This window comes from Pogona vitticeps, chromosome 5 (genome assembly GCF_051106095.1).
Source record: "Pogona vitticeps strain Pit_001003342236 chromosome 5, PviZW2.1, whole genome shotgun sequence".
In the NCBI taxonomy this organism is placed as follows: domain Eukaryota; kingdom Metazoa; phylum Chordata; class Lepidosauria; order Squamata; family Agamidae; genus Pogona; species Pogona vitticeps.
The window spans coordinates 196,618,190-196,645,594 of record NC_135787.1 but is presented as its reverse complement, the minus strand read 5'-3'; the positions used below and the strand labels follow the sequence as shown (position 1 = coordinate 196,645,594).

General features: G+C 57.1%; 1 protein-coding gene across 1 annotated transcript in view; it reads left to right on the top strand.

Moving 5' to 3' along the window:
• SND1 (staphylococcal nuclease and tudor domain containing 1) overlaps positions 1-27,405 on the top strand; it is a 143,567-nt gene that overhangs the window by 63,612 nt on the left and 52,550 nt on the right. The window contains exons 14-16 of the mRNA XM_073002343.2: positions 1,360-1,432; positions 10,829-10,970; positions 26,896-27,005. Coding sequence (XP_072858444.2) covers positions 1,360-1,432; positions 10,829-10,970; positions 26,896-27,005 — 325 coding nt within the window. The remainder of the gene's footprint in view (positions 1-1,359; positions 1,433-10,828; positions 10,971-26,895; positions 27,006-27,405) is intronic.

Sequence of the window (27,405 nt, the reverse complement as noted above, 5' to 3'; positions counted from 1 at the left end):
GCCCAGCAGGGGCGACAGCACTGGCACCGTCGTTGTCGCCGTTGTGAAAGCCAGCCTCCTCTGTTGCAGGAGGCCACGGTGGTGGTGGTGGTGGTGGTGGCAAGCATGGGGGGGGGGGAAGCATGGCTTCTTTTTGAAGGAAGGCGGCGGCTGGGAGCTCTGGAAGCTGCTGGCGTGAAGGGGGAGGAAAAAGAGGGGAAGGCCATTGGCAGGAAAGCGGCCCAGCTGGGCCCGGCCGAGGGCAGAACAGCCGGCCCGTGCAGGCAACCTCCTCTGGCCGGATTTCCCTGCCCGCCCGCCCGCCCTCCCGCCCGCACACCCCACTTCTGGGAGGGGGCAGCATCTGGGCTGAGGCCTTGGGTCCAGAGGCCCTCCTCCGTGGGCTGATGAAAGCCTGGCCATGGGGGTCGTTGGTGCCAGGTGTGGGGTTGGGCATATCCACCCCTCCCTCCTTCCTGCTGGCATGGACCAGCATGGCCCTCATTGGCCAGGAAGTAGCCTTTGGACGAGGGGTGGGGGTGGGTGGGAGAGAATCTCCTGAGACTGGTCAGCTGGGGGGACCCTCCTGTGCCTCTGCCAGTGACCCCCCCCCCCACCCCATGCAAGAACTCCCCTAGGTCTGCCGCAGGACTCCGTCTCCTGGAAGGGGAGATTCATGCAGCAAACCCCTCACACCCCACCCCACACGCGTGAGGAGGGCAGCCGTGGGGCTGGCGGGAGCCGTGCCTCGCCTTAACTCTGGCAAGTGGGCCAGGAAGGAGTCCCGGGGCCCCCATGGGGATCCCCCACCTCTGTGTAATCCCAGGGTGCTTCTCAGCCAGCGCTCCCCTCCCCCTCCCCCTGTTTGCATCCTTGGCTACCTTCACCCCAGAGGCTCTGCTTTTCTTTTCTTGGGCATGACTCGCTCAGGGAGGGAGAAGCTTTGCCCTCCTCCTCCTCCTCCTCCTCCTCCTCTGCCCCCCCCCTTTGCACCCAGGCCCAGCGCTGGGCTTCTTCTGGTTTTCAGGCTAGCCCATTCCCGCAGAAGAGGGAAACACGTGCCAGGCGCTGATTTGCATGACAAAAGGGAGCCAGGGACAAGTGCCACCCTGCGCTTTGCATGCCAATGTTTGGTGCCATTGAGCTGCTCTGTTTAAGCGCCTCTTTTCCTCTGGAGAAGGAGGCCTTCAAACTCTGGCTCAGGTCCAGCCTGGTTTGGGGCTCCGGCCAACACCCTCAGGCGGCCGTGGGGGCCACTGCGGGCAGGCGGGCGGGCGGGCTTGTGGGGTGACGCTGCCCCTTCCTCGTCCTGGGTGCAGCCAGGCGGGGGCCCCAAAGGGCACACGAGGCCCCTCCTGACCGCGCCCTTTCCCTCCACAGGGCTATAAAGAACGGCAAAGGACTGCACAGCAAGAAGGAGGTCCCGATCCATCGGGTGGCTGACATCTCCGGGGTAAGGAGGGCACAAGCCTGGTCCCCCTCGAGACCCCCTCGAGACCCTGGGGGGTCCCCGTTGGGTGGGGTCGTAGTGTCTCCCAGTGGCGAAGGTGCCTCTTCCCCAGCAGTCCCCCTCAGGTGGAGAGTGGGGTGAGGGGCAACTGGGGCGTGGGGTGTGGGGAGCAGCCTCTGGCACACGGGATGCTCCTCCTGAAACCAAGGCAGATGGGAGTGCATTAAAATGTGAGTGTGGGCGAGTGAGTGGGGTGCTGTCCTTCCCATTAATTAGCTGCATTCAGGGGCTGAGAGGGAGGAAGGAAAGTGGATTCTGCCCTCAAAGGTGCCGGGAGGAGGGGGCGGGGAATTGTTTTACAGACAGACGGACGGACGGATGGACGGACGGACGAAGGAAGGAAGGAAGGAAGGAAGGAAGGAAGGAAGGAAGGAAGGAAGGAAGGAAGGAAGGAAGGAAGGAAGGAAGGAAGGAAGGAAGGAAGGAGATGATGGATGGATGGATAGAAGGAAGGAAGGGCAGGCAGGCAGGCAGGCAGGCAGGCAACGAGAGAGGGGCAGGCAGGGTGGAAGGAAGGAAGGAAGGGCGGCTGGATGGGCGGACCCCCCAGTGGCCCATCTCTTGCCCAGGGAGAGGTTCTCCTCTCGGCCTCTTGTGGCCGCCCAGAACCTGCGTTTGGGGAGGCCTGCGTTTGGGACTTGGTTGAACCAGCCCTCCCGGAGGAGCAGGGTTGGGGCCACCTTTGCAAGTTGCATTCTTGATGCACGGGGGTGACTGTGAGCACACCTTGTGGGGTGGGGGGGTTGGCTTTCCAAGAGGGTCAGCGGCCCGACTCCCTTCCTTTTCCTTCTGGTCGAGGCCTCCCCAGAGCCTGCAGAGGGCCAGCTGGAAGTCCGGTCGTCATGAAGAGGGTCTCCCTGGCCGGCTCCGGGGGTGGCCGTCTCCTGATGCCTGACCAGCCCAGCCCAGCTCCTCTTCCTGAGAGATGTGGGCCATGCCGAGCAGGGATGGAGGGCTGGCTTTGCTGAGTGGGGGGGGGGGGCGGGATCAGGCGGCATCTCCAACCAGTTCCTTCTCCCTCCTGGCAGCCCGGCCTCTTGCCTGACGCTTTGGTCGCCTCTCTGCGGGCAGACCCTTGCCTGTTCTGTTCTTGACGGGGAGATCCTGTCCTTCTACCGGGAGAGGCCGAGGGGCTCCCGGGTGAGGGGGAACCAAGTGCGGAGGGCAGACCGGCGTTTCCTTCGGGAAGGGCTGGGGGGGTCACGCAGCCTGGTGGGGGGTCCACCTGCTCCTCTCTCCATGCAGCCCTGAGCTGGCTCCCTTTGTGTCGCTCAGGCTGGGCGCGTTGCCCTCTCCTTCCACCTCCAAACGCTGCCTCTGTCCAGGATGCAGGATTGGCCCACAAGGCACGCCGGGCAGCTTTCCCCCGTGTTTTGCATCTTCTCATTACGGCACCGTGATTGCATTTGCGCGGCTTGCCTCTGCCAACGACGACGGCGCAGCCCTTGCTCCGGTGAAGCGCTTGGAAAGTGGCTCTGCAGGCAGGTGCTCTGATGCCGGGCCTGGAGGCATCGTCGCAGGAAAGGCTGCTGCTGTTTTGTCACCTGCAGCCGCCGGTCCTGCAGCTGAGCTCCTTCCACCGCCTGCCAGGAGGAGACGGCGAGCGGCCCAGGAGGCCTTCTGCTCGCTTCTCTCCTTCCCTCCCCCACAGCCCACCCCCACGTCACACTGGCCGGGGCCTCCAGACCTTTGGGCAGTCGTTGAGATGGCCAGATGACGGTCTCTGCTCACGAAAGGAAAGGGCTGCTTGTCTCGGCGCATTCCACTTCCCTTGAAGGCATGTAATCCTGCTCTGGAGTAATTTACTAAATAATTCAAGTCATGTAAGACAAATCTGTGTCTGCTCACTTTAAGCGCTCAGCTTTCCATTATGAGTTTGCGGGAGCCACAGTTGCAGGAGCCAGCCAGCGAGCGAGCGCGCACATGCGCCTGTCCTTCCACAAAGTGCTCGCGTAATTTTGTGTAATTGGCCATGCTTCACATGAAAGTGGAGTGAGGATTCTGTTTCTCTGCATTCTGTTTATGCGTAATTTCCTTTGCATTAGAAGGCAATTAGCAGCGGAGAGGTCTGAAAGAGGCGCCGGGCCCTGAGGGCCATCTCTGTCAGGCCCTCCCTTGCCCCTCCCAGGGGAGCCCCCCCCGCGGAAGAAAGAGGGGCCGGTTTGGGCAGGGTGGGACAGCCTTGTTGGGGAGGAGGACCCTGGGTGGGGGCGGGGGAGGGTCAGAGCTGGCCCGAGGTGGGGGCCCCTACCTGAGCACCCCTTCTGCTGATCCATCCCCAGGGCCTCTGGAACAGAGCAGACCTCTGTCTGCCCCCCCTCGCTTCCAGCCCCTCCGTATTCTGGCTTCCCAGGTCCATGTAATGCCCCTAACGCCCTCCAGCCAGGTGGGCCCCATGAGGGGACTCCTGTCCTGAGCACAAGGGCTCTGTGTTCAGGTGATGCACACCGTTCTTCTGTTTCCGTGTGCAGAGAGAGGCCTTGTGTAGAAGGCGCAGGCGCTAAAGGCCGGATGCCTGGGGGGGGGCGGCTGCAAAGCTCGGCCTGCCTGCATGGAGGCCGCCTCGCGTCCCCTCCCTCAGCAGGGCTCGGGGCTGCTGGCTTAGCACCGGGGGGGGGGAGAAGCGCACCATGCCTTCTGTCGTGGAAGCGGGTGCAGGGACCCCCGTGGTCTCCTGCGCTGACTGGCCGGCCTGCCGCCTTCTCTTGCAACGGGACTCCGGCTGCTTTTCAAAGGGGGGGTGGCGATCGATGGTGGCCCTCCTGCAAATAAGAGCCCTGAGCGTGGCAGGCAGGGAAGTGTCATTCCCCCCCCCCACTTTCTGCCTTGGCCCCTGGGAGGCGGAGGGGGCTTTGTAGGGGCGTTTGTGCCCACCGGCTCTTGCCTCCCGGCCTGGCAAGTAAAGGCAGTTTAAAGAAAGTCTGACCCCCCCCCAGCCCACCCATGTTGGTGTTCCCCCTCCCCCCATCTCTCAACGGCTGTTTGACGTGTCTTAATCAGATCGTGACTCTGTGGTGATTACCACTCATTAGTAGCCTTCATCAGTTATTCCTGTTATAGATTTGCACATTTTAGACCTAAGCAGTTGATAATTGGTAAGTGGGTCTCTCCCCCCCTCCCCCTGTGTTTGCGGAGGGGGCTTCTCAGGGCCCAGGTGGCCGAAGAAAGCAAGCCAGCCATGGGGGGGGGGGCGGTCTGACCAGACCGGTTTCCCCTTGCCCCGAGAGGGGTGTGTGTGCGTGTGTGTGTGTGTGCGTGTGCGTGTGTGTGTGTGTGTGTGTGTGTGTGTGTGTGTGTGTGTGTGTGTGTGTGTGTGTGTGTGTGTGTATATATATATATATATATGACTGGCTCCCCTGGCTAGGCTAGAACCCTCAGCTGCTGCTGCTGCTGCTGCAAGAATAAATGTCTTAGAGCTGCGCGTGGAGCTCGCCAGGCTGCTGAGCGTGCATCCTCTCTCTCTCTCTCTCTCTGTGTCTGTCTCTGCCCCCCCGCCCCCCCATGACCCGTGATGCTCCCGAGCGCACCCGCCTCCCAGGCTTCCTCCTGTGCTTTGGCAGTCTGGTCAGGGAGCGCGAGAGCCCAGCCGAGCCCGAGCCAAGATCTCTTTCTTGGCATCTCCCTCTCTCTGGCCTCTTCTCTCTGCAGTTCGTTTTTCTAAATTAAGGCCAGAGTGAAAGAAGAAGCCACCTGGCTGGCTCTGGATGGGAGGTGGCTCTGCTGGGCTCCTAGGCTTCTCCCCCCCCCCCCGGCTGCATCTCTCTCTCTCTCTCTCTCTCTCTCTCTCTCTCTCTCTCACACACACACACACACACACACACACACACACAGAAAAATAAATCAGCATCCTGGACAGGCACCGTCTTGGTTCCTGGAACATTTACAGCCTGCAGAGGATGGAGTGAAGCCCGTGTGGCTGAGAGGGAACCTCTGGAAGAAGTCAGTGGGGAGAAACTGTGGGCTGTGGGGGGGAGGCCCTCTCAGTCCCACGGAGGCTCTCCTCCCCCCCCCCCGGATGCCGCCTCCCTGGGGAGATGGTTTCTGCTGGCCAGTTCCTTATGGTGTGGAATGGGGGGGGGGGAGTGTGCCTGTGCACGTGCGACCGAGCGGTGGGCGGGTGGAAAAGTTTTGCACACGTCTGCGTGTCATTGATCTTTTTTTCTTTTTTTACACATTTTTAAATTAAAGAATACATAAGCAAGGGAAATCATACAAGCATCAAACAGGATAAGCAAACTAATTAGAAATTATATTTTCCCATTTCTATCTATAATCAGTCTTGTCACTGTGAACAAATTGGAAATCAATCCTTTAGTTGTCCAACTACATTCCTCTTTTTCAAATATTGACAAAAGCACTATTTTGGGACATCCAGCTGATTTACTTATTGCATTTGTTTCCTGAAAAACTAGTCATAAAAATTTTAATATAGGCTGGCATTCCCGTCACATATAAAAATAAGTACCTGCTTTTTGGTATTCTCTCCAGCACCATCTTAGAATAATCAAAGTTTATTTGATTTAGTTTCACTGGAGTTAAGTACTATTTCCAGACTAACTTATAGATATGTTATTTTATCCTTACTGACATAGATTTCCATATTCTGGTATTCCCTGTATTATTCTAAACCCTGCTACTTATTTCTCCCCCTCCAGACCATATTCCTATTATGTTTTAAGTAAATCTTTCTGACCTTCTGTTTCCAAGAAATATTTTATAAATGTCACTTACGTACTTTCCCTTTCATGACCTTATTTTCATGTGTGATATTTTTTGTAATGTAATATCTTCAAATTTCATAAATTCTTCACATTTAGTTTTTTTAACCCAATTTGTCAGTTGCTCTAATTGACAGTCTTATGTCAAGATGTTTTATTCATTCTTATCACTTCTTTTATCTCCTCTTCATTCCCATTTTTTTTTCTTTTAAAATATGTTATTCAAATAACTTGCCTCTTTCTTAATAAATTCTTTCAAATTTTCTGGTAATTTCTCCAACTCTACCCCTGGATATAATGGAGAAACTGGGGGAATAAATATTTTTCTGTTAGATTAGGCATCCTTCAGTCTCGAGAGAAAATGGTCACATGCTCTGTATGGAGGTCTTGGAACAGCGTCAATTCTGCAAAACCATGACAGTCCAATTTACCTTCAATCTTCCTTTTGGTATCTTGCTTTAACATTTTAATTTATCCCCTTTAAATCTTTCTAGTTTAGCTGGAATATTTGAACTTAAATACATAATAGACGTTTAAATATCAATATCCATTTCTTATTCCCCTCCCCTCTTTATCAGACTTAAACACCAACATCTCTGATTTATCTGTAACTCTGTTATCTCCTCAAATTCTTTTAAATGTAGTTTTACCTTCTCCATAGTTTTTATTGGGTCTTCTATTGCTAATAAAGCACCATCGGCAAATAAACTAATTTTAACTCGATCTTTAATACCAATACCTAAAATTTATTTATCTTTTCTAATATAATTTGCTAACAATTCTATAACTGAAGTAGACAATACTGGATCTGCTCCCCAGGTCTAGAGATAACCATTCTCTTATCCATCATTTATCAATACTGCTGCTGTATTCTCTGTATATAATTGATTTATCGTTCCCTTAATTTGTTCCCCAAAGCCTGCCCTGTTTCCCCGAAAATAAGACCTGACCTGAAAAGAAGTCCTAGTAAAAATTTTCAGGATGCTCATAATATAAGCCCCACCCCCCAATAAGCCCCAGTTAAGTGAAACCCCGCCCTGCAGCAGAAGATGACATGACTATGTTTGAATAAATGTAGATTATTGTACATGAAAAAAATAAAACATCACCTGAAAATAAGCCCTAATACATTTTTGGAGCAAAAATTAGTATAAGACCCTGTCTTATTTTGGGGGAAACACAGTAATATCTTAATTATCATTTTTAACCTTGGGCATTCGATGCAGTCAATTGCTTTAAAATATCCAATGAAATTATACCCATCTTCACCTTTTGTTATTACATTTTTTACATTTAACACTCTTCTAGTCAATATATCTGTGAAGATTCTCAGTCATCCAGGTGAGGTTATCTGGAAGCTGAGTCATGGCAACTGGACTTCTTTCATGTTAGTTTGAAATATTTTGCTGTTCATCCAAGTAGCTTCTTCAGTCTGAGGAGAGTTGGTGTCAGGGATCTCCTAGCAACTCTCCTCAGAAAAAGCTACTTGGATGAGTAGTGAAATGTTTCAAGCTAACAAGAATGGAGTCCATTTGCTATTACTCAACTTCCAGATCCAGTGCTGGAGGCATTCAAGAGAACACTGGACAACCCTATGTCGGTTCTGCTTTGATCTGGATTCCTTCCTTGAGCAGGGGGTTGGACTCAATGGCTTTATGAGCCTCTTCCAACTCCATCATCCAAGGGTTCTTTGGTTCTATGAAAGTTATTCATTCTCTTTGCTAGTATTGCTGTAAATATCTTAGCATCTTGATTTGTTAAAGAAATAAATCTATAAGCTCCAGAAGCAGTAGGGTCCTTATTCATTTTGGTATTACAGAATTTTCCAAAATGATGGAATCTTTTCACCCTGCATTATTTTGTCAAGGAAGGACTTTAATTTTGGTACTACCATTCTTCTGAATTTTTAATAATATTCTGTTCCCAAGCCTTCTGTTCTTGCAGTCTTCCCTACATTTAATTTATTAATTCTTTCCTTTATCTCCTCTTCTTGGCTGTTCCACTAATTCTTCATCCATTTCTTGAAGCTCATTCCCCACATTTTTCTATATACAGTAGTCCTTGATTCTTTCCAGAGAAAGCTTCACTCCAGGACATACGTTTTGATAAAAATGTTGGCAGTCCTCCAATTCAACTTTTTTGAAATTACACATTTTGCCACTGTTATTTTTATTTGATCCAATAAGACTTTTGAAATCTGAGCTGCTCTGGCCAGCATTCTTGAATTTCTATTACTATATTCAAAATTATAGGCATCCTTCAGTCTTGAGAGACTATGGTAGCGTGCTCTGTATGGAGGACTTGGAACAGCGTCTAGTGTTTTGACAATGTACGCAAAGCTGGAGTGTCCTCTCTAGAGCACGAAGCCTGGGTAAAATAATATGGAGCATAGGCTGTTACCCAACAAGCAAATCCCCCCTCTCCACATCACTGAAATAGTCCAATGGAAAGGCAAGAGCCAATACAACTGGTTTCAGCAACGTGGCAGGAGTTGACAGAATGATACGAACTGCCTCCGGGACTCCGGCTCCAAATTTTGCCTCGAGGTTAACTCCTGAAGCCTTTTCCATGAGTGGATATAGCCACAAGGCAGTGGAGGTTTGAAATCGGAGTTTTCCTTCTCTTAGATGGGCTGTCTTCCGGGGCTGAACGAGTCCCACCTAATTTAATTATATTAAATTTCTCTGAACTTTTCTCTGAACTTTTTCCATTCTGTGTTCTCAAATTCTTTCCTTTTTGCCTGTATCTCTGAAATATTGGTTACTGGATGTAAGTATGAAATGTTGTTTATTATTTTGTTATATGTCTTTAAGGGAGATTCTCACAATTTGGAACCAGAAAGGAAAATGGATGTAAATAATTATGGTTAATAGTTTAACTTTAAATGCAATAGCCCTGGGACATAAGGAGAAGAATAGAAGCATTATTAAACAAGAATAAAGCAGATATAATATTTTCACAAGGAATTCATCAAGTATAAGATGGTGTGAAGGAATTTAAATTAAATTGGTCCGGTATTTAAGAAAAAGTGTGTCAGAATTGAAAGTCAAGAGGGCTTGCAACCATTACCTCTAAGAAATGTAATTTAAAGTGAAGAAAACGAAAAATGATAGTACAAGAAGAGATATATTGTTACAAGGAGCGATAGGAGGCAAGGATAATAATTAAATCAATGTTTACTATCTGAATGTAAATCAAGCTAAGTTTTTAAAGGAAGTACAGTATTTAAGGAACTGGAAGAAATAATGGGCGGGTTTGTAATAATGGCAGGTCGTTTTATAGATGAAGTGAAGAATAAATCACAACCTTATTAAAGCTGAAAAAAATAATAGTATGATAGTTTTTATAGAGTGATAGGGAGGACTGATTTGAAAGATATTTGGAGATGAAAAGAAACAGATGTTTTATTCCTTTGCCCATAAAAAAGTTAGAAGAGATTACAGTGGTGTCCCACATAGCAACGTTAATCCGTTCCGGATTAATTGTCGCTATGTGGAAACATCGCTAAACAGAACAGAAAAACTCATAGGAACGCATTAAACTTCATTTAATGCGTTCCTACGGGGCCCAAACTCACCGTTCAGTGAAGTTCCTCCATAGCGCCGCCATTTTCGCACCCTTGGTAAGCGAGGAAACCGTGCAAAAATGGTTGCGGCAGCCATTTTGTGCACCCGGCAGCCATTTTGGAACCGCCGATCAGCTGTTTTAGGAACATTGCAATGCGAAGAACAGTAAGCAAAACGCTTACTGATCATCGCAATGTGATGTTTTGCCCATTAAAACATTGCAATGCGAATAGATCGCGATGCGGATTCGTCGTTAAACGGTGCGCTCATTATGCGAGGCACCACTGTACATGTTTCTGTCTAACAGCCTGATTTCCCCAGTAGTTAAAACAAAGATTGAGCTTCTAAAAGTAACAGATCATGCTTTAATACATATGGAGATTAAAATTAAATGTGACTATAGAGAAGCTAAAGGACGGAGATTGGATGCCAGTATTTTTTTAACCAAATAACAGGTAAAATAGAAATGACAGAAATATGGGAAATTAATGATAGGGAAAGTTGCAACCAGAGTAATACGTGGGATACTCTGAAGGTGTCCATAAGAGGGATTTGCATTAGGGAATCATGTTGGTTAAAAGACAAAATCACGGGGGAAAGGTTGAGCGTGAAATGTTTGTGGGAAAGGAAATACATGATGGGTGAAGCTAAAAGAACTGGGTGCCCTTGGTCTCTGGAGCCTCAGGTGAGGTATGGAAGCAGGGGGGCCCTCCTGGGCAGGGGCTCCACCCAAATCCCCCCGCCCACCTGCAACGGCGGGTCAGGCCTCAGGGGTTGCAAAACCTGATGACCACTGACGGGGGGGGGGGGAGAGCAGGTGTTGCAATTTATTTATTTACATAGCCCCAGAGGTTGTTGTTTGGGGGGGTTCGGCATGGAAGGAGTAGCTTTTGCCTGCCCCCCCCCAAGCTGGGTTCCCGGCCCCCGAACTGGAGCTGGCCAGTCTGCGTGGGACCGAAGGGAGCCCTGGCCCGCGGGGGTCTCCCCCAAATTCCCCCGGTCCCCCTCCCCCTCCCGCTCCGGGTTCACGCTCTTCCTTGTCCGCCTCTCCCCAGGACACCCAGAAGGCCAAGCAGTTCCTGCCTTTCCTGCAGCGGGCCGGCCGCTCGGAGGCGGTGGTCGAGTACGTTTTCAGCGGCTCCCGGCTCAAGCTCTACCTGCCCAAGGAAACCTGCCTGATCACCTTCCTGCTTGCAGGTGAGTCGCTCGGCTTGCCCTACCCTGCAGGGAGGCAGGGAGGGCTGGGGGCCGGGGGCTGTGGTGGTCCCCGGAGGTGAGGACCAACCCCCCTCAGAAACCAAGGTCCATCCCTTTGTGCCAGTCTTCTGCAGAGTATGTGTGCGTGTGTGTGCGCGCGCCTGCCCGCACACCCAAGGATGGGCAGTCATTTGCCAACTGAAGCTGGGCATGGCTGTGTCCTCCTGTCTTGGGGGCAGTCCCTGCAGGGGCGGGGAGGCCGTGGATGAAGGGGAGGCCGTTCCTTTGAGGGCCTTGGGCTTGTCTCGGGTGGCTCCAGCAGATGATTCGATGCAACTTGGCGACTTTCTGCAGATTCCCTCCCCCCCCCCAGCTTGCTGAATGCTGCTCTTTTGGGCTCCACATTCAGCATATGGTTGAAGTTGTCAGCCCAGCTTGGACTTGAGAGGGCTCTCTCTCTCTCTGTGTGTATGTGTGCGTGTGTGTGTGTTGAGTGCAAAGCTGCTTTGTCGGCACTTTGAGTCATTGGGCCTCTTGCTTTGCCCCACGGAAAGGCTCCCCTGGTGTTTCTCCCGCCGACTGGCCTGGGCCGGTCTCCGGTTCTGTCTTTTGGGGGGGCCTGCTGTGATGCTTCGCCCCCAGGGGTGGCCGGGTGTCTGGCGACAGCCTTGGGAGCCAAAGGTTTCCCTCCCGCACGCCGGGGCATCAGTCAAGGAAGTGAGAAGCAAGGAGACTCTGAGGCTGGGGTGTGTGTGTATGTGTGTGTGTGTGTGTGTGTGTGTGTCTTTCCTGCCCCTTCTTTCTGGCAAGCGTCCTCCACGCAGCGCTTGGTCTCGCTGTAGCTGGGCAGAGGCCTGCTTGTTCTTGGCTGGGGGGGGGGAATGGCACATGGGGGGGCCCCAGGGGTGTGGATGGGATAGGACGTCTTCCCCATTTGAGAGGAGGGCAGGAGGTGGGCACCCGGGCCGAGAAGTGACGGGAACTCGGTGTGTGAGGGGTCAGCCCTGGGTGGCCTCCCTTCTGCTGGGCAGGCTCTCCATCCGATCTGTTGCTGCTCTCCAGCCAGGAGCGTTGCATTTCCCTCTCTCTCTCCTTGGCAGGCTGCTGGTGAGGGCAGCCTCACGCTGTGGAAGGTGGACTCGGCCGGGGGCCCCTGCCTCCCGGGCCGAGGGCTCTCTTGTTTCTTCCTCCTCTTCCTCCTCCTCCTCTGTCCGCCAGACCTTCCCCTGCCCAGGAGGAGCCCTCTGGGAGAGCTTCAGTCCGTGAGCGTGCGCAGGCTGGGCCCTTTCCTGCTGGGGGGGCGGGGTGGCTTTGCGCCCAGGGAGGCTGAGCCTTGGTTGGCACTTAGGTGCCCAGCCCAGTGGAGTTCTTGCTGGTCCACAAAGCTGCCAGCCCTGAAGCCTCTGCCGTTGAAGTGTTTAGGTCTCTCCTGCTCAGCTGCTCGCTGGTGGCGGCCGGTTTCTTTCCTCTAAAGGGGAGTGCTGTGGACCCCATAGGTCTACACCTCTAGGGAGCCCCATAGGTCTGCCTCTCTCCCCAACCCCAACCCCCTGGACTGCTTGGTGCCCTTTCCAGTCTTGTGGCTGCTTCTTTCCTCCTTGAGCTGGGAAGGAGTGGCTTCCACTTTCGGAGACCTCCGGGGGTGGGTGGGGGGGCTTCCAGGCCTCAGAGACTGGGGCGAAGGCTCTCCTTCTGGCTCACGTGGGCCAAGAGGGAGTGGCTGGGGGGTGGGGTGGGGTGGGGTGGGGAGAGCCAGTTCCCAGTCCTTTCCTGGGCATCTGCCCTCTTTTCTGCCCCCCACCCGATGCATCTGCCCTCCCTGTGGGGCACAGGGGGAGTCCCGACTGCTTTGGACAGCTCTCCGGGGCGTGGCGTGCGGTGCCAGGCGCCCCCATCTGTCAGAGGCGGCCAAGGGTAGGGCTGTGGCACGGCTGAGATTTCCACGCTTGGGCAGCCGTGGGCAGCCTCCGAGCCGCGGGCGCTCACCAGGCGGGTTTGTCATACAGCATCCTCATCTACCAGCCTTATTTATAATTAACCAATCCTAAAGTCAGCTGCAGAAGACAAGAAAATGAGACTCCTCATTCCCGAGCCTCTGAAACGTTAAAATTTTAATAAGTGCTAAAACTCCCACTTACGTTAAAAAATAAATAAGAGCTGCCAGCGTAGAAGGGCAAACTCTTGATGCGCCTGGCACGGGGCTCCTTTTGGGGGGGGCATGCATGGGGGTGGGGTGGGGTGGGAGGGAGGGTGGGTGGGAGGAAGGAGGATCCCCACACGTTCGTGCCCGCTGAGGGAGCGGAGCACTCCTGGGCACGGATCCATAAGTAATAAACCACAAAGAAGTGGACTCTGGTGGACCAGGGGTGTCTCTGGGTGTGTTCCTTGCCCGTGTTGGCACGGGGCCTGGCCGATGCTGCCGCCTCCTCTCCCTCATTGCCGAGCAGGGACTGCATGTCTGTGGGCTCCTGCGCGCGCATTTGCCTGTGCTCCTCTGGAGGCAACTCTGCACATGCCTGGATCCCGCCCCTGCAAACACGCCAAGAGAGGGAAACCTGCAGCGACTAGAGGATGTTTTGGGGTGGGGGGGAGAGGGAGCAGCCCCTCTCTGTGGGGCTTGTGGCCTGGGAGGGCAGAGGACCGTGCCTTCAAACAGGAGGGCCCGGTTATGGGTCCAGCCCCTGGAAGTGGGAATCCACTCCCGACCGGGAGGCCTTAATGACTCAGTCAGGGAGCGTAATTGTGTTCTGGCGTCCTGTCCTTAATTATGCAATTAGTGGGGCTGTGGAGACTTATGAATTTGCCTTCTTGCCGTAATTCAATTGCGGCGCTGATGGGTCCCCCCCCCCTCACCTGCCACACTCCTGGGGAGCCTTTCCTGGCCCTTTGGAGGGAGGGGGCAAGAGGGGAAAGGCTGAGCTCCTTGCGGGCTGTGGGGGCGCCTGTTCTCTCCTGCCCCCCCCATCCATGTGGGCTGGTAGGGTGGCAGCGAGACCCCCAAGGAGATCCAGGTCTCTGCTTCTTTCCAGGGCCCTTCCTTGTTCGCAGGAGGGGTGGGGTGGGGTGGGGGGGGAGAGATTGACCTGGCATGATTGAATGTTTTCCTCACTGGGGCCAGTGGGGCATGGAGAGGGCAGGCCTGCCCCCCGTTGCCCCCCCAACCATCCTTCCCCTTCATCCATGCAGGACTTTGGAAGGTCCTTGGGCTGCCTTTGGTAGGGGTTCAAGACCAACCGCCATCCGCCCGAATCAAGGGCCCTTTGACCCTCTTGGTGGGAAGGGATTTGCAGGGGTAACCATTCCCTCTCTGCGGGGGGGGGGACGTTGAGAAGGGCTGGCCCCCCTTCCCCTCCTGCCCGGGACCCCCCCCCCATGCCAGAGCCTGAGGGCTTCCCCTTCCGTGGGCCACGCCACGGCTGCCCGGCTCTCTTCCTCAAAGGTGGCTGCAGGAGAGCCGGGTTTCCTTCCTGGTGGAGGGAGCCCCTTGGTTCCCTCCTTTGGGGGGGAGATCCGCAGAGCTCCCCAGGCATCTGGGTGGGATTTAAATATACCCCTCCCTTCTCCCTTCCTCCCCCCCCCCAGTTGGCATCAGGCACTCAGTGGCAGGGCTGAGGGCACCGCCAGGTTGCGGGTGCCAGCTTTGTGTCATGGAGCTAATTCTGGAGAAGGCATTAAAGGGGATGCACTGAGCCGGGAGGGGGGGCGGGTGGGGGGGCGGGCAGGCCTTGCCGGGAGTTATATTTAAGTTCCGTTGCCATGGGAACCGACTCACGGGTGCCCTGCGCCTCCTCCGAGGGCTTCCTTCCCCTCGGTGGTGGTGGTGGTGGTGGTGGTGCTGTTTTCCTCCGAGTGTCGTTCTCAGGCTCCCCCCCCCGGCAAATAACACCATCCTCCTGTGCTAGAGACTCTCTCTCTCCCCCCCCCTTCCAACCCTATGGCTGGATGGTCTTTGGGGGGGTGGGGGGGGTGCTGGGAGGGCACCTTCCTCCCCTGAGTTCCCGGTTGCCTTTGCACCCCCACCCTCGGTGCCTCCAGCGCTCCAGGGGAGGACATTTGGGCTGAGTTCGCGAGTGGCTCCCGGCTGCCCAGGGAGCCTCCCTCCCGATCAGGATGTGGATCCAGGCCTGGCACCTTGAGGCACCCAGGGGTGCCAGTCCCTCCTGGGGACCGCTGAAGACTCCCTGCCCGGGGGCTTCCTGGAGCAGAAAGAGAGAGAAAGAGAGAGAGAGGATGAGAAGGGCCGAGGTGGTAGGAGTCGCTTTGGAAACCCCTGCTCTGGGTGGAACACAGGCGGCGGCGGTGGCAGTGGGAGGGTGTTCCTCAGGCTCTCTGGAGCACAGGAACCCCCCAAAACAGTGGGGCGGCTTCTTCTCCTAGAGTTTCCCTGGAATAGGCCACGGTGTGCAGTTTGGCTTGAGCCGAGGGCTTTGGGTGGCAGCTGCTGCTACTTCTTCTTCTTCTTCTTCTTCTTCTTCTTCTTCTTCTTCTTCTTCTTCTTCTTCTTCTTCTTCATCATCATCATCATCATCATCATCATCATCATCATCATAGTGGGGTGAGTGTGTACATGTTTGTGTGCATGTGCATGCCTGAGAAAGAAGGGGGGGCACGTGCGATTCTGGGATGTTTGGCGGAGAGGCAGCTCTTCGTTTTGGTGAGGAGAGCGTGTCCCCATTCCCTGCTGAGCCGTCGTCCCACCCGGGGTCTCCCGTCTGCCTGGTCTCCCTCGCAGGGACCTCCCATGGTGAGAGGGGCAGAGGGGCCCAAAACGGGTTTGGTGGGCCTGGGAAGCCTCGTGACTCCCAGCCTTTGTCCCCTCCACCCCATCCTGTTCCTGGAAGTGCCTGAGCCCCCACCCACCCACTCTGAGTGGGCAGGCCAGGCCAGGCCCTTGGACCCCAGATCCTGGGATTCAGAAAGCCCTTAACTGCCTGGTCGCCGGGGTTTCCAGCTGCAGAGGGAGATGGGCTGGGCCCTGGCAGCCAAGGTCCTGGAAAGGAGGGCTGAGCTGATGGCAGGAACCGCGCCCCCCCCCGCAGGTACCCTTTTCCTAAGGAAAATCCCCAATCCACGAATGAGGCCGGTTGTCTGGGTGGTGGTGGTGGTGACCTGTCATCAAGACACCTTTGATCCACGCCACCCTGTGAGTGACTGACCACTGTAGTGTCCTTAGTAGCCCTGCTCAGCCCTTGCAAATGCAACTCTGTGGCTTCCTTTAGGGAATCCGTCCATCCCTCCTATTTGGTCTTTCCTCTTTTCCTGTCGCCTTCCACCTTTCCCAGCATTCTTGTCTTTTCCAGGCAAGACTTGTCTTCTCATGGTGGCCTACTTTGGACCCACTTGTTCATCTTTCTGGCCATCCAGGATCTCCACAGAGCCCTCCTCCAGCACTGCATTTGAAATTAATCAGGGTTTGTGTGTGTGTGTGTGTGTGTGTGTGTGTGTGTGTGTGTGTGTGTGTGTGTGTGTGTGTGTGTGTGTGTGTGTGTGTGTGTGTGTGTGTGTGTGTGTGTGTGTGTGTGTGTGTGTGTGTGTGTGTGTGTGTGCGCGCGCGCGCGCTTTCTTCACTGTCCAGCTTTCACATCTGTATGTAACAATCAGTCATACCAGAGTGTGGGTCATCTCAGTTTTGGCTTCCAGTGACACCTCCTTACACTTGGAGGATCTTTTCTAGTTCCTTCATGGCTGCCCTTCCGAGGCTCAGCCTTTTTTTTTTTCTGATTTCTTGGCTGCCGTCACCCATGTGGATGGAAGGCTTGAACCAAGGTAGACACACTCTTTCACAGTTTCTGTTTCTTCATTGTTGACCTTTTTTGTACACTTCCAAAAGCCTCTCCACACAGATACCTGAGCAGACTTGCTTTGCATCCCATTATCATCACGGTGGTTAATTTATTCCCACTCCTTGCTCTCTGTTGTTCTTCAGCCACTTTCTAATCTGCAGGTGCAGGCGTTCTTCTTTTCTGAAGACTGCAATGTTTGCTCATTTCCCCTCTTGTTGACAGACATGTTGCAAAGACAACAGAGTGCCCAGCGGCGCCTTGAAGGCGAGCAGTTTTCTCTGGCATAAGACTTGGTGGGCTGTGGATCCCCTTATCGGATTGCATCCAAGACGCTGAGTGACATTGGCTTGGGGGCTTCTGTCGAGGGTCGTTGCGCAAAGCAGCCACCCGAACGCCCAAGCAAGCAGTGTCATGCGGGGACCCCCTTGTCAGAACAGCTCCGGAAGGTCACGGGAGACCGGAGGCCTGGTGGCAGAAGCTGGCCTGATTCTTGTTTGACCTGACGCCTTCTCTGTTTGTGACCGTTGGCCCTTTAATCATGCTTTCCGTCAATTGAGGTTAAGGACACCAAACCGATTTCCTGGATGCTCCTGATTTAATTTTAAAAAACGGGCTTTCTTTGGCCACCTCCATAGCCCTTTGACACAGAAGGTGATCTTAGGGGCCCAGTAACATCGGTTTATCAAAATATCTGCCATTTCCTGTTTTGACTTCCTTGACATTATTGGTAGATGGCCTCTGGACCTGGAGCGCTTTCTGCTCTCTTGGATTTTCTTAATGAGGTGTTGGAATGTCGTCTCGTGTCCCCTGTCGTTTGCCCCAGACGCCCTTCCTGAACATGTCAGGACCCGGCACACGGAGGGCAGGCAGCCTTCCTCTCGCCTTCCTTCCGTGGCAGAGGCCATGAACCCTGCAGCCCGTTCCCTCCCCTCCCCTTGTTCTCCTCCGACATGCTTGGATTCCTGTGTCGACCCCATTCCGTGCCTCCGATCGCTTCACAGTGGCCTCCATATCTGCAGTCAGGTGCTCCTCAAAATCCTTCCCCCTCCGCCCGCCCATCTTTTGCAATCAGCTTGCATTTCTTTCCTGCCCGTTTTGTTTTGTTTTTGTTTTGAGTTCTCTTCCTTTGGGCAGCTTTTCCCTGTCCTGGAAGAATCCTTTTTCCTTCAAAGAGACACCCTGGCCTCTCTGATGGGCTGCGGCGGCCTTTCTGGGATGCTCATGGCCTGTTTCTGCCCGGCCTCTGCCTGGGCAGCCAAACAGCCCCTATTTTCCCTTCACCTCCCCCGTAGTCCTAAGCCACGAACCCCCCTCCCCACTTGCCCAAGAGCCTGCTGGAAGCCCTGGGCTACCTTGCCCAAGTCGTTTGGCCACCCTCTTGCTGGGCTTGCAGACCCCGCTTCTCTAGGGCTCGCTGCAGACAGTGGCCGGTGGAGGGAAGTGGAGGAGAAACCGACGTAACTCTCTCCCAAGACCCAGAGTTTCCAGCATGACGGCCGTGCTCCTTGCTGCACAGGTTAGAAGCTGCAGCCTCTCTCTCTCTCTCTCTCTCTCTCTCTCTCTCTCTCTCTCTCTCTCACACACACACACACACACACACACACACACACACACACACACACACACACACACACACACACACACACACACACACACACACACAGCTGTGCTGAAGGCTCTCTAATCAAGAGGCATGTGCTAATTAAGATGTGCAGAGCAGGTAGCACTCCAGTGAGCTGGAGGAGGGGAGGGGAGGGTGCCGCTCAGGGCATTTTCTCTGCCCGGGGTTGACATCTCACTTCTCTCCCCCACCCCACCAATTCTATGGGAATGACAACGTGGTGCCTGTGGGCTACCTTGGCCTGAAATGCAGCCTCCATGCAAGGACCACAGCATCAGTCACAGCCTGCTTGCCTTCTTCGCACCAGGTATTCCCCGTTTGGCTCTCTTTGTGCTGCCAGAGAATGGTCGGGGGCTGGCTAGGATGAATTTCCACCAGGCCCTTGGGAGCGAAGGGGGCTCTGGCCTGCAGCAGGAGGAGCCCATCTGCCAGGCTGAGGCTCGCGGCCAGCCAAGAGGGTGCCGAACCACGGAAGGGGCGGTTCTCTGCTGCAGTGGTTTCGGCCAGCCCACAACTCTTGGTCTGCTAGTTGCTCTTGGGCTGGGCTCCTGCTGCTGCTGCTGTGGCGTGCAGAGCCGGAAGGGGCGTGCCCGGCCATTCTTGAGCGGCGGTGAGCCTACCATGCTGGGTCAGGCTCTGCCACCCTCTCTGCACGAGGTGCAAGGAGTGCGTCTGGCTGAGCTCTGGGGGTGCCCAGAGACCCCGGGCTGCTCCAGAAAGGGCCCCGGGGGTGGGGTGGGGTGGGCAAAGGAGAGAGCCAGAGGTTGGGAGCTCTGCTCCCCGCTCGCACCGAGCACAGGCCCGGCGCCTGCCACAGACCGAGTCTTCCGATGGAGCCGATCCCTGGATAGCTTGGGTCTTGCTGTGGCCTGACCCTCTTCCACGGCAAGCGCTGTGCCTTGGCCGGCCGGGCCACCCGTGGGCTTGCCTGCTGCCTGAGCTGCCCTCCCTTTCCCTCTGCCCCCCCCGGGGTCAGAGGGGTGCCTGAAACTGACTGGAGCAACGCCATGGGTGCTGAATAGAGGAAGCGCCGGTTTGGGGCCCCCGAGAAGGAGGTGGAGATGCCAGAGGGATGAAGGTGGAGTCTCTGTGGCTGGCTTCAAAGAAAGAGAGAGAGGGGGGCGGGAGGACAGGGGGGATGACAGGCCGTTCTTCTGTGAGTTTTGGGGGTATCCAAGTGGCCTCCCTTCCTTACTGTTGTTGGCGGGGGGGGGGGGATGGACAGACGAAGGGGACAATTTCAGCTCTTCCTTCCCAGACTCACAGATAGAACTGTATGGTGTCCCCCTCCCCCGGCCCACTGGCGGCGGGGGGGGGGGAGAACGCCACGGGGGGGGGGGCTGCCTTCCTTACACATCATCTCCTGTTTATTGCTATTTTACAGCTCCTCATTAAAGCTGGACACTCAGGGGTTCTGTCCTCAGCCAGGCTCCCTTCTCCGCCTTTTCCTCCCTCTCTCTCACAACCCTCCCATCATCATCCTGCCTGTCCACCTGGTGCTGGTCTCAGCAGCAGCAGCAGCAGCAGCAGCCGTGGCCTCCGGCTTGCCAGGTTGGCCTCTTTGGAAAGGGAGGGGGGCCAGCCCGGCCCATCTTCTCCCAGCCAGCCCACCGTCCACCCCCTTGACGGCCTGGAGGAGGGGCCTCTGGCGGGTGTCACCCCTCGTTTTCCTTGTGGGAAGTGGTGCCACGTAGCCATAGGTCACCTTTCCTTCTGTGGCGCTCAGCCACGTTTCAGGCATCCTGGGAGATCTGCCTGCCATCAGAGTGGTGGTGTGCCTTTATGGGAGTGAGTGTGTCATTGCGTGCCTCGAACCATAAGAAAAAGATGTGAGCGTTAATCAACCTGTTAATTACTCTCATCTAGAGGAAAAAGGCCTCTTAAGACAGCTCAGGAATAAAATCACGATACAACAAAAACATAAATGATTAAAACAGCGGCACAGAAAGCATGCGTAAAATGCCCGTTTATTTTAGTACTGTAGCTGCTGAAATTACAGAAAAAGGCAGGCCTGCCTCTTGGTCGTTGGCCCTTCCCGGGACTTTTCGTGCTCTTGCGACGCTTGCAGGGTGCGAGGCGGCCACAGGGTGCTGCTCCCGGCGGCGGCCCAGGGCAGGCCTTTGAGGGGGTCTCCCCCGCCCCAAGTCCCGTCCGGGTAGAGGGCGGGCCGGGCCTTGGATGGTGAGCTTTCTGACACTTCCAAGCGGGCGCAGACATGCGCAGACGGACGTGGCAGCTGAGGCAGGATTGGTGTTCCTCCCACTCTTTGCCACCCCGTGTGGCCTTTCGGGTGCTCCCTCTGAAGCCCCCACGGAGGAGGGGAGAACAGCTGGCCCTCCGGATGCTTGGACCACCCCTTCCAGGGGCCGTAGGCAAGGCGGCCAGCGGTCTGGGCACCGTCGGGAGGGATCCCCAGCTCCCCCACCCCCCCACACACACGGCCCTCTTTCGAAGCAGCCCTGCCTTTCCTCCCTCCTCCCCCTCTCCCGTGGCCACAGAAGTGTGGCCCCTGCTTGGGTTGGTGCTGCGGCTGTCGTCCCCCTCCCCCTCATCCTGTGGGGGGGCGCAGGAGTGTTTGGCAGCACAGACTGGTGTGTGTGTGGGGGAACAGAGTGGCGGCTCTCGTGTCTGCCCAGGCCAAATGCCTCCTTCCTGCTTGCAGGCTGAGCGGCCGGAGGGCTGAAGCAGCCACTGGCCCTGCAGGTGCCGCTCAGCCCTCACAAGCTCTGGGTGGGTGGGGGGAACTCTTGGGGGCCACCTCTCCCTCCCTCCGCTGGCGCATCTCGGTGTCGGGGGCCATGCTCTGTTGGTGCTGCTGCTCCCCCCCCTCCGTTCCTCTTTTTGGGGGTGGGCTGGCTGAGAGGCTTTGCCCAGCACGCAAGGCAGACTGTTCAGGTGGGGCTGGGAGCCCCGGAGGCCTGCAGAAGCCCCGTTCCTGCCCGCCTGACACCCACCCACGGCCAGACCGACGGGGGGGGGGGCGGGGAGCCAGAAGACATCCGTGGGCGGAGGCTGCGCGGCGCTTTCTGGGTCTCGCCCGCGGCCCTTGCTGGAGATGGCGGGGGGCTTTGTTCCGTCCCGAAGCTTCCCATTGTTAGAACCACTTAAGAGCACAACCACTTTAGTGTTGCTGCCAAAGGGAGTGCGCGGGACGTTGCCTCGGCCTCCCCGGAGCGGTGCCCCCTCCTTTCCTCGCTGCTCCATTTGTGCTCCTGTGTGAATAGCGCATGTCGGCACATCTGTCTTGTGATGATGCTGGTTGCGGAAGCCGGGAAGCTCCTCCTCGCGTGCTTCTGGGAGGAGGGCAGCGCTCCCTCCCTCCCGCTTCCTCCTCTCTACCTCCGCTCGCCCCGTTCTTTCCTTCCTTTTGCAGGGCAGGGGGGGCGGTGGCCTGGCCAGGGCGGCCTCGGAGGGACTGGGGCCGGGCCGGGCGGGGGCTTCCTGGCCTGGTTCCTCGGAGTGCGCTCTTTCCAGCCTCTCCTGCTTGCCGAACGCCTAGAAGAACCGAAGCGGGTCCTGCGGGTCCTGCCTGTGCCTCCTGCGCCACTGCTCCCACCTCGGCTCGCCTTTTTTGAAGCTGATAGAACCCCAAATGTTATGAACCTGACTGAGGGGGATTTCCCCAGACCACGGGCCATGGCGGTGGCCTCCCTCTCTCTCTCTCCTGCACCCGGTCCAGCTCTGCCACCTCCTTTATTGGGAGCACAGACTGACGGGAGCTCTCTGTGGCCTTCCCGAGCCGGCTGCCTTGCAAAGATCTCCGGTCCCCTTTTCGGAGTCTCCCCTAGTGTTGCTTTGCCTGGGATTGGCCCCATCGTCCGGGGTTGCAGCCCTGCACGTGGCGGCTTTCCTTGAGGGGCCCACGATGTGCCACGACTCTCCCTGTTGTGCTCTGCCGGGCTGCGAGGGGCACCTCTCTTTTCTCTGCCCGTGCTTGCCCCATAGCGTCATGGGCCTGCCCCTCGGTTCCCTCTCAGAGTCACCTGGGACTGGCGTGGCAGGAGCGCCCGCTTCCCTCTCTGCAAAGCCCCAACACCTTCTTTCTCAGACTCACTCCCGAATTTCAGCCTGTCCTCCTCCAGATGGGACCATGAGGGGGGGGGAAGAAAGCAGCCCTAAGGAGGGGCCCTGTCTCATCCCCGCTGGAGACCCCCACCCCCACCCCCTTTGGCCACCCCCTTCCAGCAGACCAGAGGTCCAGCTGCATGGCCCCCTCCCTCGGCGTGTCTTCGGCTGGCTCCGCCTTTCCCCGGGTCCTCGGCAGGGCCTCATGGACGTGGGCCCCTCGTCCTGGGACCTTGTTGTTCGCCCCCCCCGCCCCCCCAGCCTCAACTGCCCCTCAGGCTCTCTGTCTGTGAAAGAGGCCGTGGCGTTTTGCCAAACGCGCCCCTGGGTCCTGGCGCCGGCCGAGGCAGCCTCTCCTGTTTGTGCTGAGAAGCAGGGCCCCGGCCGATCCCTCCGGCGTGCTGCCGTGGATCCCGGGGGAGGTGGGCTGCTGCGGTCCTTGCACGTGGCAGACGTGTCCCCCGCCCTCCCCCCCGTGCCAATTCTTCCCCCGTCACCCAGCGGTCTTGAGGCTTTGCGGATGTTTTCCTGGAGCCCAGTCAAGGCAGGTCCTTGCCCGGGGGGGTGGGTGGGGGGGGAGAGAGGAGGCCGTCAGGAAAGCTCCCCGGACGAACGAACGAACGACTCTTCCCTTGCCTGACGTCTCCTGAACCTCCCGGGGGCTCCCAGGCAGCCCCCTCAGCCCGGAGGGAGCGCCTCCCTCGTGTTATCCCCGGGCGGGTGTGTGTGTGTGTGTGTGTGTGTGTGTGTGTGTGTGTGTGTGTGTGTGTGTGTGTCCCGGGGTTGTAGGCAGGAGCCGTCATGCACGAGGCGGGGGGGCGCTGGGCCCACCCTTGGCGTGAGGGGTTTTCCTGAGGTGGCTTTCTGACCACGTTACTGGCTTGGGGGTGGGTGGGGTGGGGGGGTGAGTTAAACTTTTAAGCCGAGGTTTGGGAGACTTGCCGTGGGTCGAAGTGTGGGGCTTGGAGGGAAGGCCCTTAATGCCCTGAGATTCTCACTCGGGATCTGAGTGGGCTTTATCACAATCTGGAGGGGGGGGGAGTGGCAACGGCGGAGGGGCTGTCTTGTGCCCCCTCCCCTGCTTCGCTCGTCCCCTCCTCCTGTCCAATTCCTCTTGTAGTCAATCAGAGGATGGGGGGGGGGCTGCTTTTTTTTTTTTAAAAAAGGAATATCACCGGACTATCATTTTGTTGGACTTTGAGGTCCTTGTCTCAAACCACGGCTGACATGAGGAGCTGGAGCCGGCGTGCCCCCCCCCCACCTTCCCCTTCCTCTTTGTGAGCCTGTCAGCTTGTTTGTGGGGGGGGGGTCGAGGAGGAGGACGAGGAGGCAGTGAGTGTTTCTCTGGGTCTGGGCCAGCCTTGCAGCTGCTGGAGATGGAGAGAGCGCCCCCCCCCCTCAGCTGGAAAGGGGCCTCCCTGCCAGCCGCTCCTTCCTCCCGTCTCTCTTGGCCTTCAGTTGGGAGGCAGGGGCCGGGAACACCAGCCTGGCCTTTGGGATTCAGGGTGGGGTTTTTTTTTTGTTTTTTGTCCCCCCCCCCGGCCCCTCGTTTTCCATCATCTTGTCTAACAGAAATTCCTGGGTCCCTCTGAGCTGCTCGGCCTGGGCATCCATCCTACACAGCTCTGCTTTCTCTTTCTCTGGCTGCACCGCTGCAATTTTTGGTGGCCGGAAATGTTTCCTGGGTGGCCGGATCCAGGCCCTTCCTTGCTTCTTTTCCTCTTGCCGTCTTGTTCAGAGGGGAAGGGCCGGCTCCTGCAGAGATCAGAGCCGGGCAGGGCCCCCCTCCGCCACCCTTCCCGCAGCAGCAAGGAAGGCCTGCTTTCCTCCTGCCCCCCCCCCCAGAGGTGACTCTTGAGGGGGCCCTCGGTCGTCCCTCCGTCCACTGTCTGGGCCGGCTCTCCCTCCCTGGGGTCGTTAATCTGCGGTGGCCACGCTGGGGGTGGGGGTGGTGGTGGTGCGGCATTTCTGCTGCTCAGAGCATTTTCCCTCTGATTTATCCTCTGGTTCTTTCCCAGCGCATTTCTCTTGCCAGACCCTGTCCAAGAAAGCTTTCTCTTCCCTTCTCTCTCTCTCTCTCAAGATCTGACAGGCAGGTAGAGGGAGGGGGCCTTGGGACTCGCAAATCCCCACCCCACCCCATTTCTCCCTGGGGCTGGGCGGGAAGGAGCCAGCCTTCCCCTCTCTCCTCTCTCCTCTCCTGCTGTGGGGTGGTCTGGGGCTGGCAGGTCAGCTGCCGATGGCAGGGGGGCTTGGCTGTCAGGGAGAACTGCCCTCTGGCTAGAGAGAGCACGACTGCCGTGGGGCCCAGGGCCTTGCGGGGAGGTCAGCCCCCCTTCCTTTGTTCTTGTGCTCTGGGCAGGCGACTGGAGATCCCTCCCAACGCCGTGCGGTGCTAGGGCTTCCGTGGGCGCTTGGACATTTGTGGACGTCACTCTGGAAGCGCCTCCGAGCTCTTTTGCTCAGGCGGGGTGCGCTTGGGCTTCCCCCTGCCCCGGTGGCTCCTCCTTAGAGTTGCCCCTCCTTCTCCTTGGCTGGCCGTGGCCAGAGGATTGTGCAGAGCTCTTTGCCCCACTTCCCTACCCTGCAGGGGTGTTGTTAGCTCAGCCAGGGGTGCTCTTGTGGCTGCGGGGGCCTTGCGGGTTGCCCCACCCTTTTGCAGCGCCCAAGATTTATGGCCACGCAGGAGCCTGTTTTAATTCATAGCCCCTGCCACTGATGCTGAGAGGCCCTTGACCTTCGGCCCTCCCTGGCAGAGCCTCGGAGCCACGGCGGCCTGTCACGGGGTGACTGCTGTTTTTGGCACAGCGGGAGCTCCCCCCCCCCCCGGGAAGGTCCTCGAGCTCAGCTCCCTCGGGTGCAACTTTGATCAGCTTCCCCTCTCCTCCGAGTGGGTACGCGAAGGGTGTTGAGAGCCTCTCTGGCCTCCTGCCCGAGACCATCCACCACCCGAGCTCTCGTCTGTGCGGTGAAGCGTGTCCGTGGGCGGCTCCTTCCACCGTCTGCAAGATGGGAGCCGTGGCAAGGCGAGAGAGGGCCGTGGCTGCTTCCAAGTTGTGGCATGCCCTCCCCTGGGGGGGCCAGGTCGTCCTTCTGGCAACCTGTAAAAGGCTGTCCTTTTGAGGCACTCGTTTTAGAAGAGTTAGCGGTGTTAGCCTGCGCTCGCATGCCAGGCGAAAACAAAACGAAAATAAAGAAGACAAAAACATTCCGGCACCTGAAAGACCAGCCGCACACCAGGATTGCCTGTGCCAGTGGCCCGGGGTTATTTTTTGGAGGGGGTCATGAGGGTCTCCTCCTTGGAAAGCTTGGGAATGAGCCCAGGTGGCGATGGAGTCACTGAGGAAGCTGGCCAGCAGGCGGAAGCTCTCTCGCTCTCTGTGTGTGTGTGTGTGTGTGTGTGTGTGAGAGAGAGAGAGAGAGAAAGGCGGTGGTGCTGGTGGGAGTCCTGTGAGGAAGAGTGCACATGGCAGGAAGAGGAAAACACTGGTAGCCCCTCAAAGGCTGACTGGCTGCTTCCAGTAGGGGCTTCTCTGGGTGGTGATCCGTCCCCAGACGGGTCAGAGAGCTGGCGCCTTGCAGAGGGGAGCCCTTCTGCGGAGGGAGGAGGAGGAGGTCACAGGCTGGCCAGGGATCTCCTCAGGTGGCTCCTGTGGATCAGGCCCCTTTTCTCTCCCTCTCTCTCTGTCTCCTCTGCCACTACCCACCTTGCCCTCCTCTCTCATTATCTTGGGGAGGGGTCCTTGCGTGGATTCAGAGTGGGCCCTCCTCTCCTGCCCTCTTGCCCTTCCTGGTCTGCGGGCATCCATGTGGAGTGCGCCTCCCGTTACGCGGGGGCCTTTCGCTCTGTTCTGCGCGCATTTGTGTGTGTGCTTGCACTGACGGACACTCCTTCTCCCCAGGGCCCTTGGTCACATCCCCAGTCCTCATGGGCACACGTTTGTCTAGGTCTGGACACAGGGAAACCCCTTCCCTCGGTTCCCCTGTGTCTCTGGCTGGGGGTGGGTTTGGTTTTTTGGGTCTCATTTTTTGGAGGGTGTGGGTCGAGTAGAGGGTCTCCCAGGGCCCATTTCCTCGGGTGATGCTGTGTCTCTGTGGCCCGCCCAGGAGGCTGGCGAGGGTGACCAAAGAGAAGAGGGAGGGTTGGGTTTGTGTGGGGGGGGGAGAGATGCCTGTAAGGGAGGTAGCCCAGAAGAGAGAGAGAGAGAGAGAGGGAAGCCAGACCGGGAAGCCTGTGGGGCTCTGGACCCTTGCCGTGGGGCTTGGCCCACTGCTCTTCCCTGCTGGAGGTCTGGCTGCCTTGTTGCAGGAGGGTGTCTTTGTAGCCACGGCGTGGACGTCAGCCTGCCTGGGACCTCCGGAGGGTTGTCTTTCCTGGCCTTGGGGCTCTGGACACAGAGGGGCTGCGCATTCACACACAAACACCCCTTTCTTTCTTTCTCTCTCTCTCCTACAGGGATCGAGTGTCCGCGCGGAGCCCGGAACCTGCCCGGGTTAGTCCAGGAAGGGGAGCCCTTCAGCGAAGAGGCCACGCTCTTCACCAAGGAGCTGGTGCTGCAGCGGGAGGTAGGGGCCGGGCCGGGCCACGGGAGTGGGTGGGCCCAGGGCTTGCCTCCGTGGAACCGGAGAGAGCCTGGCGGCTCTCGGAGTCGCCGGAGATGTTGGCTCCCTCAGCTTGGGGCGGTGGGTCAGAGGGAGTGGCGCTTGGGACCCGTTCCACCGGGGTCCTCCTCCTGTGGAAGAGGAGAGGAGGGCATGGGTGCACGCACGCCCAGGCACGCGACCGGGTGCGTTTCCTGTCTAGCAAGGGGCGGGCTGGGATGGTGGCGCCGCTTGGATCCTGTGGCACCTCCCTGGAGCCTGGAGTGCCTAGCCTGGAGATTGCCAGGGAATCGGACCCTAAGAAGCGGGTCAGGGTCTTGGGTGTGGCGCTCGGGACGGGCTCGGGAGCAGGGCCTGCAGACGG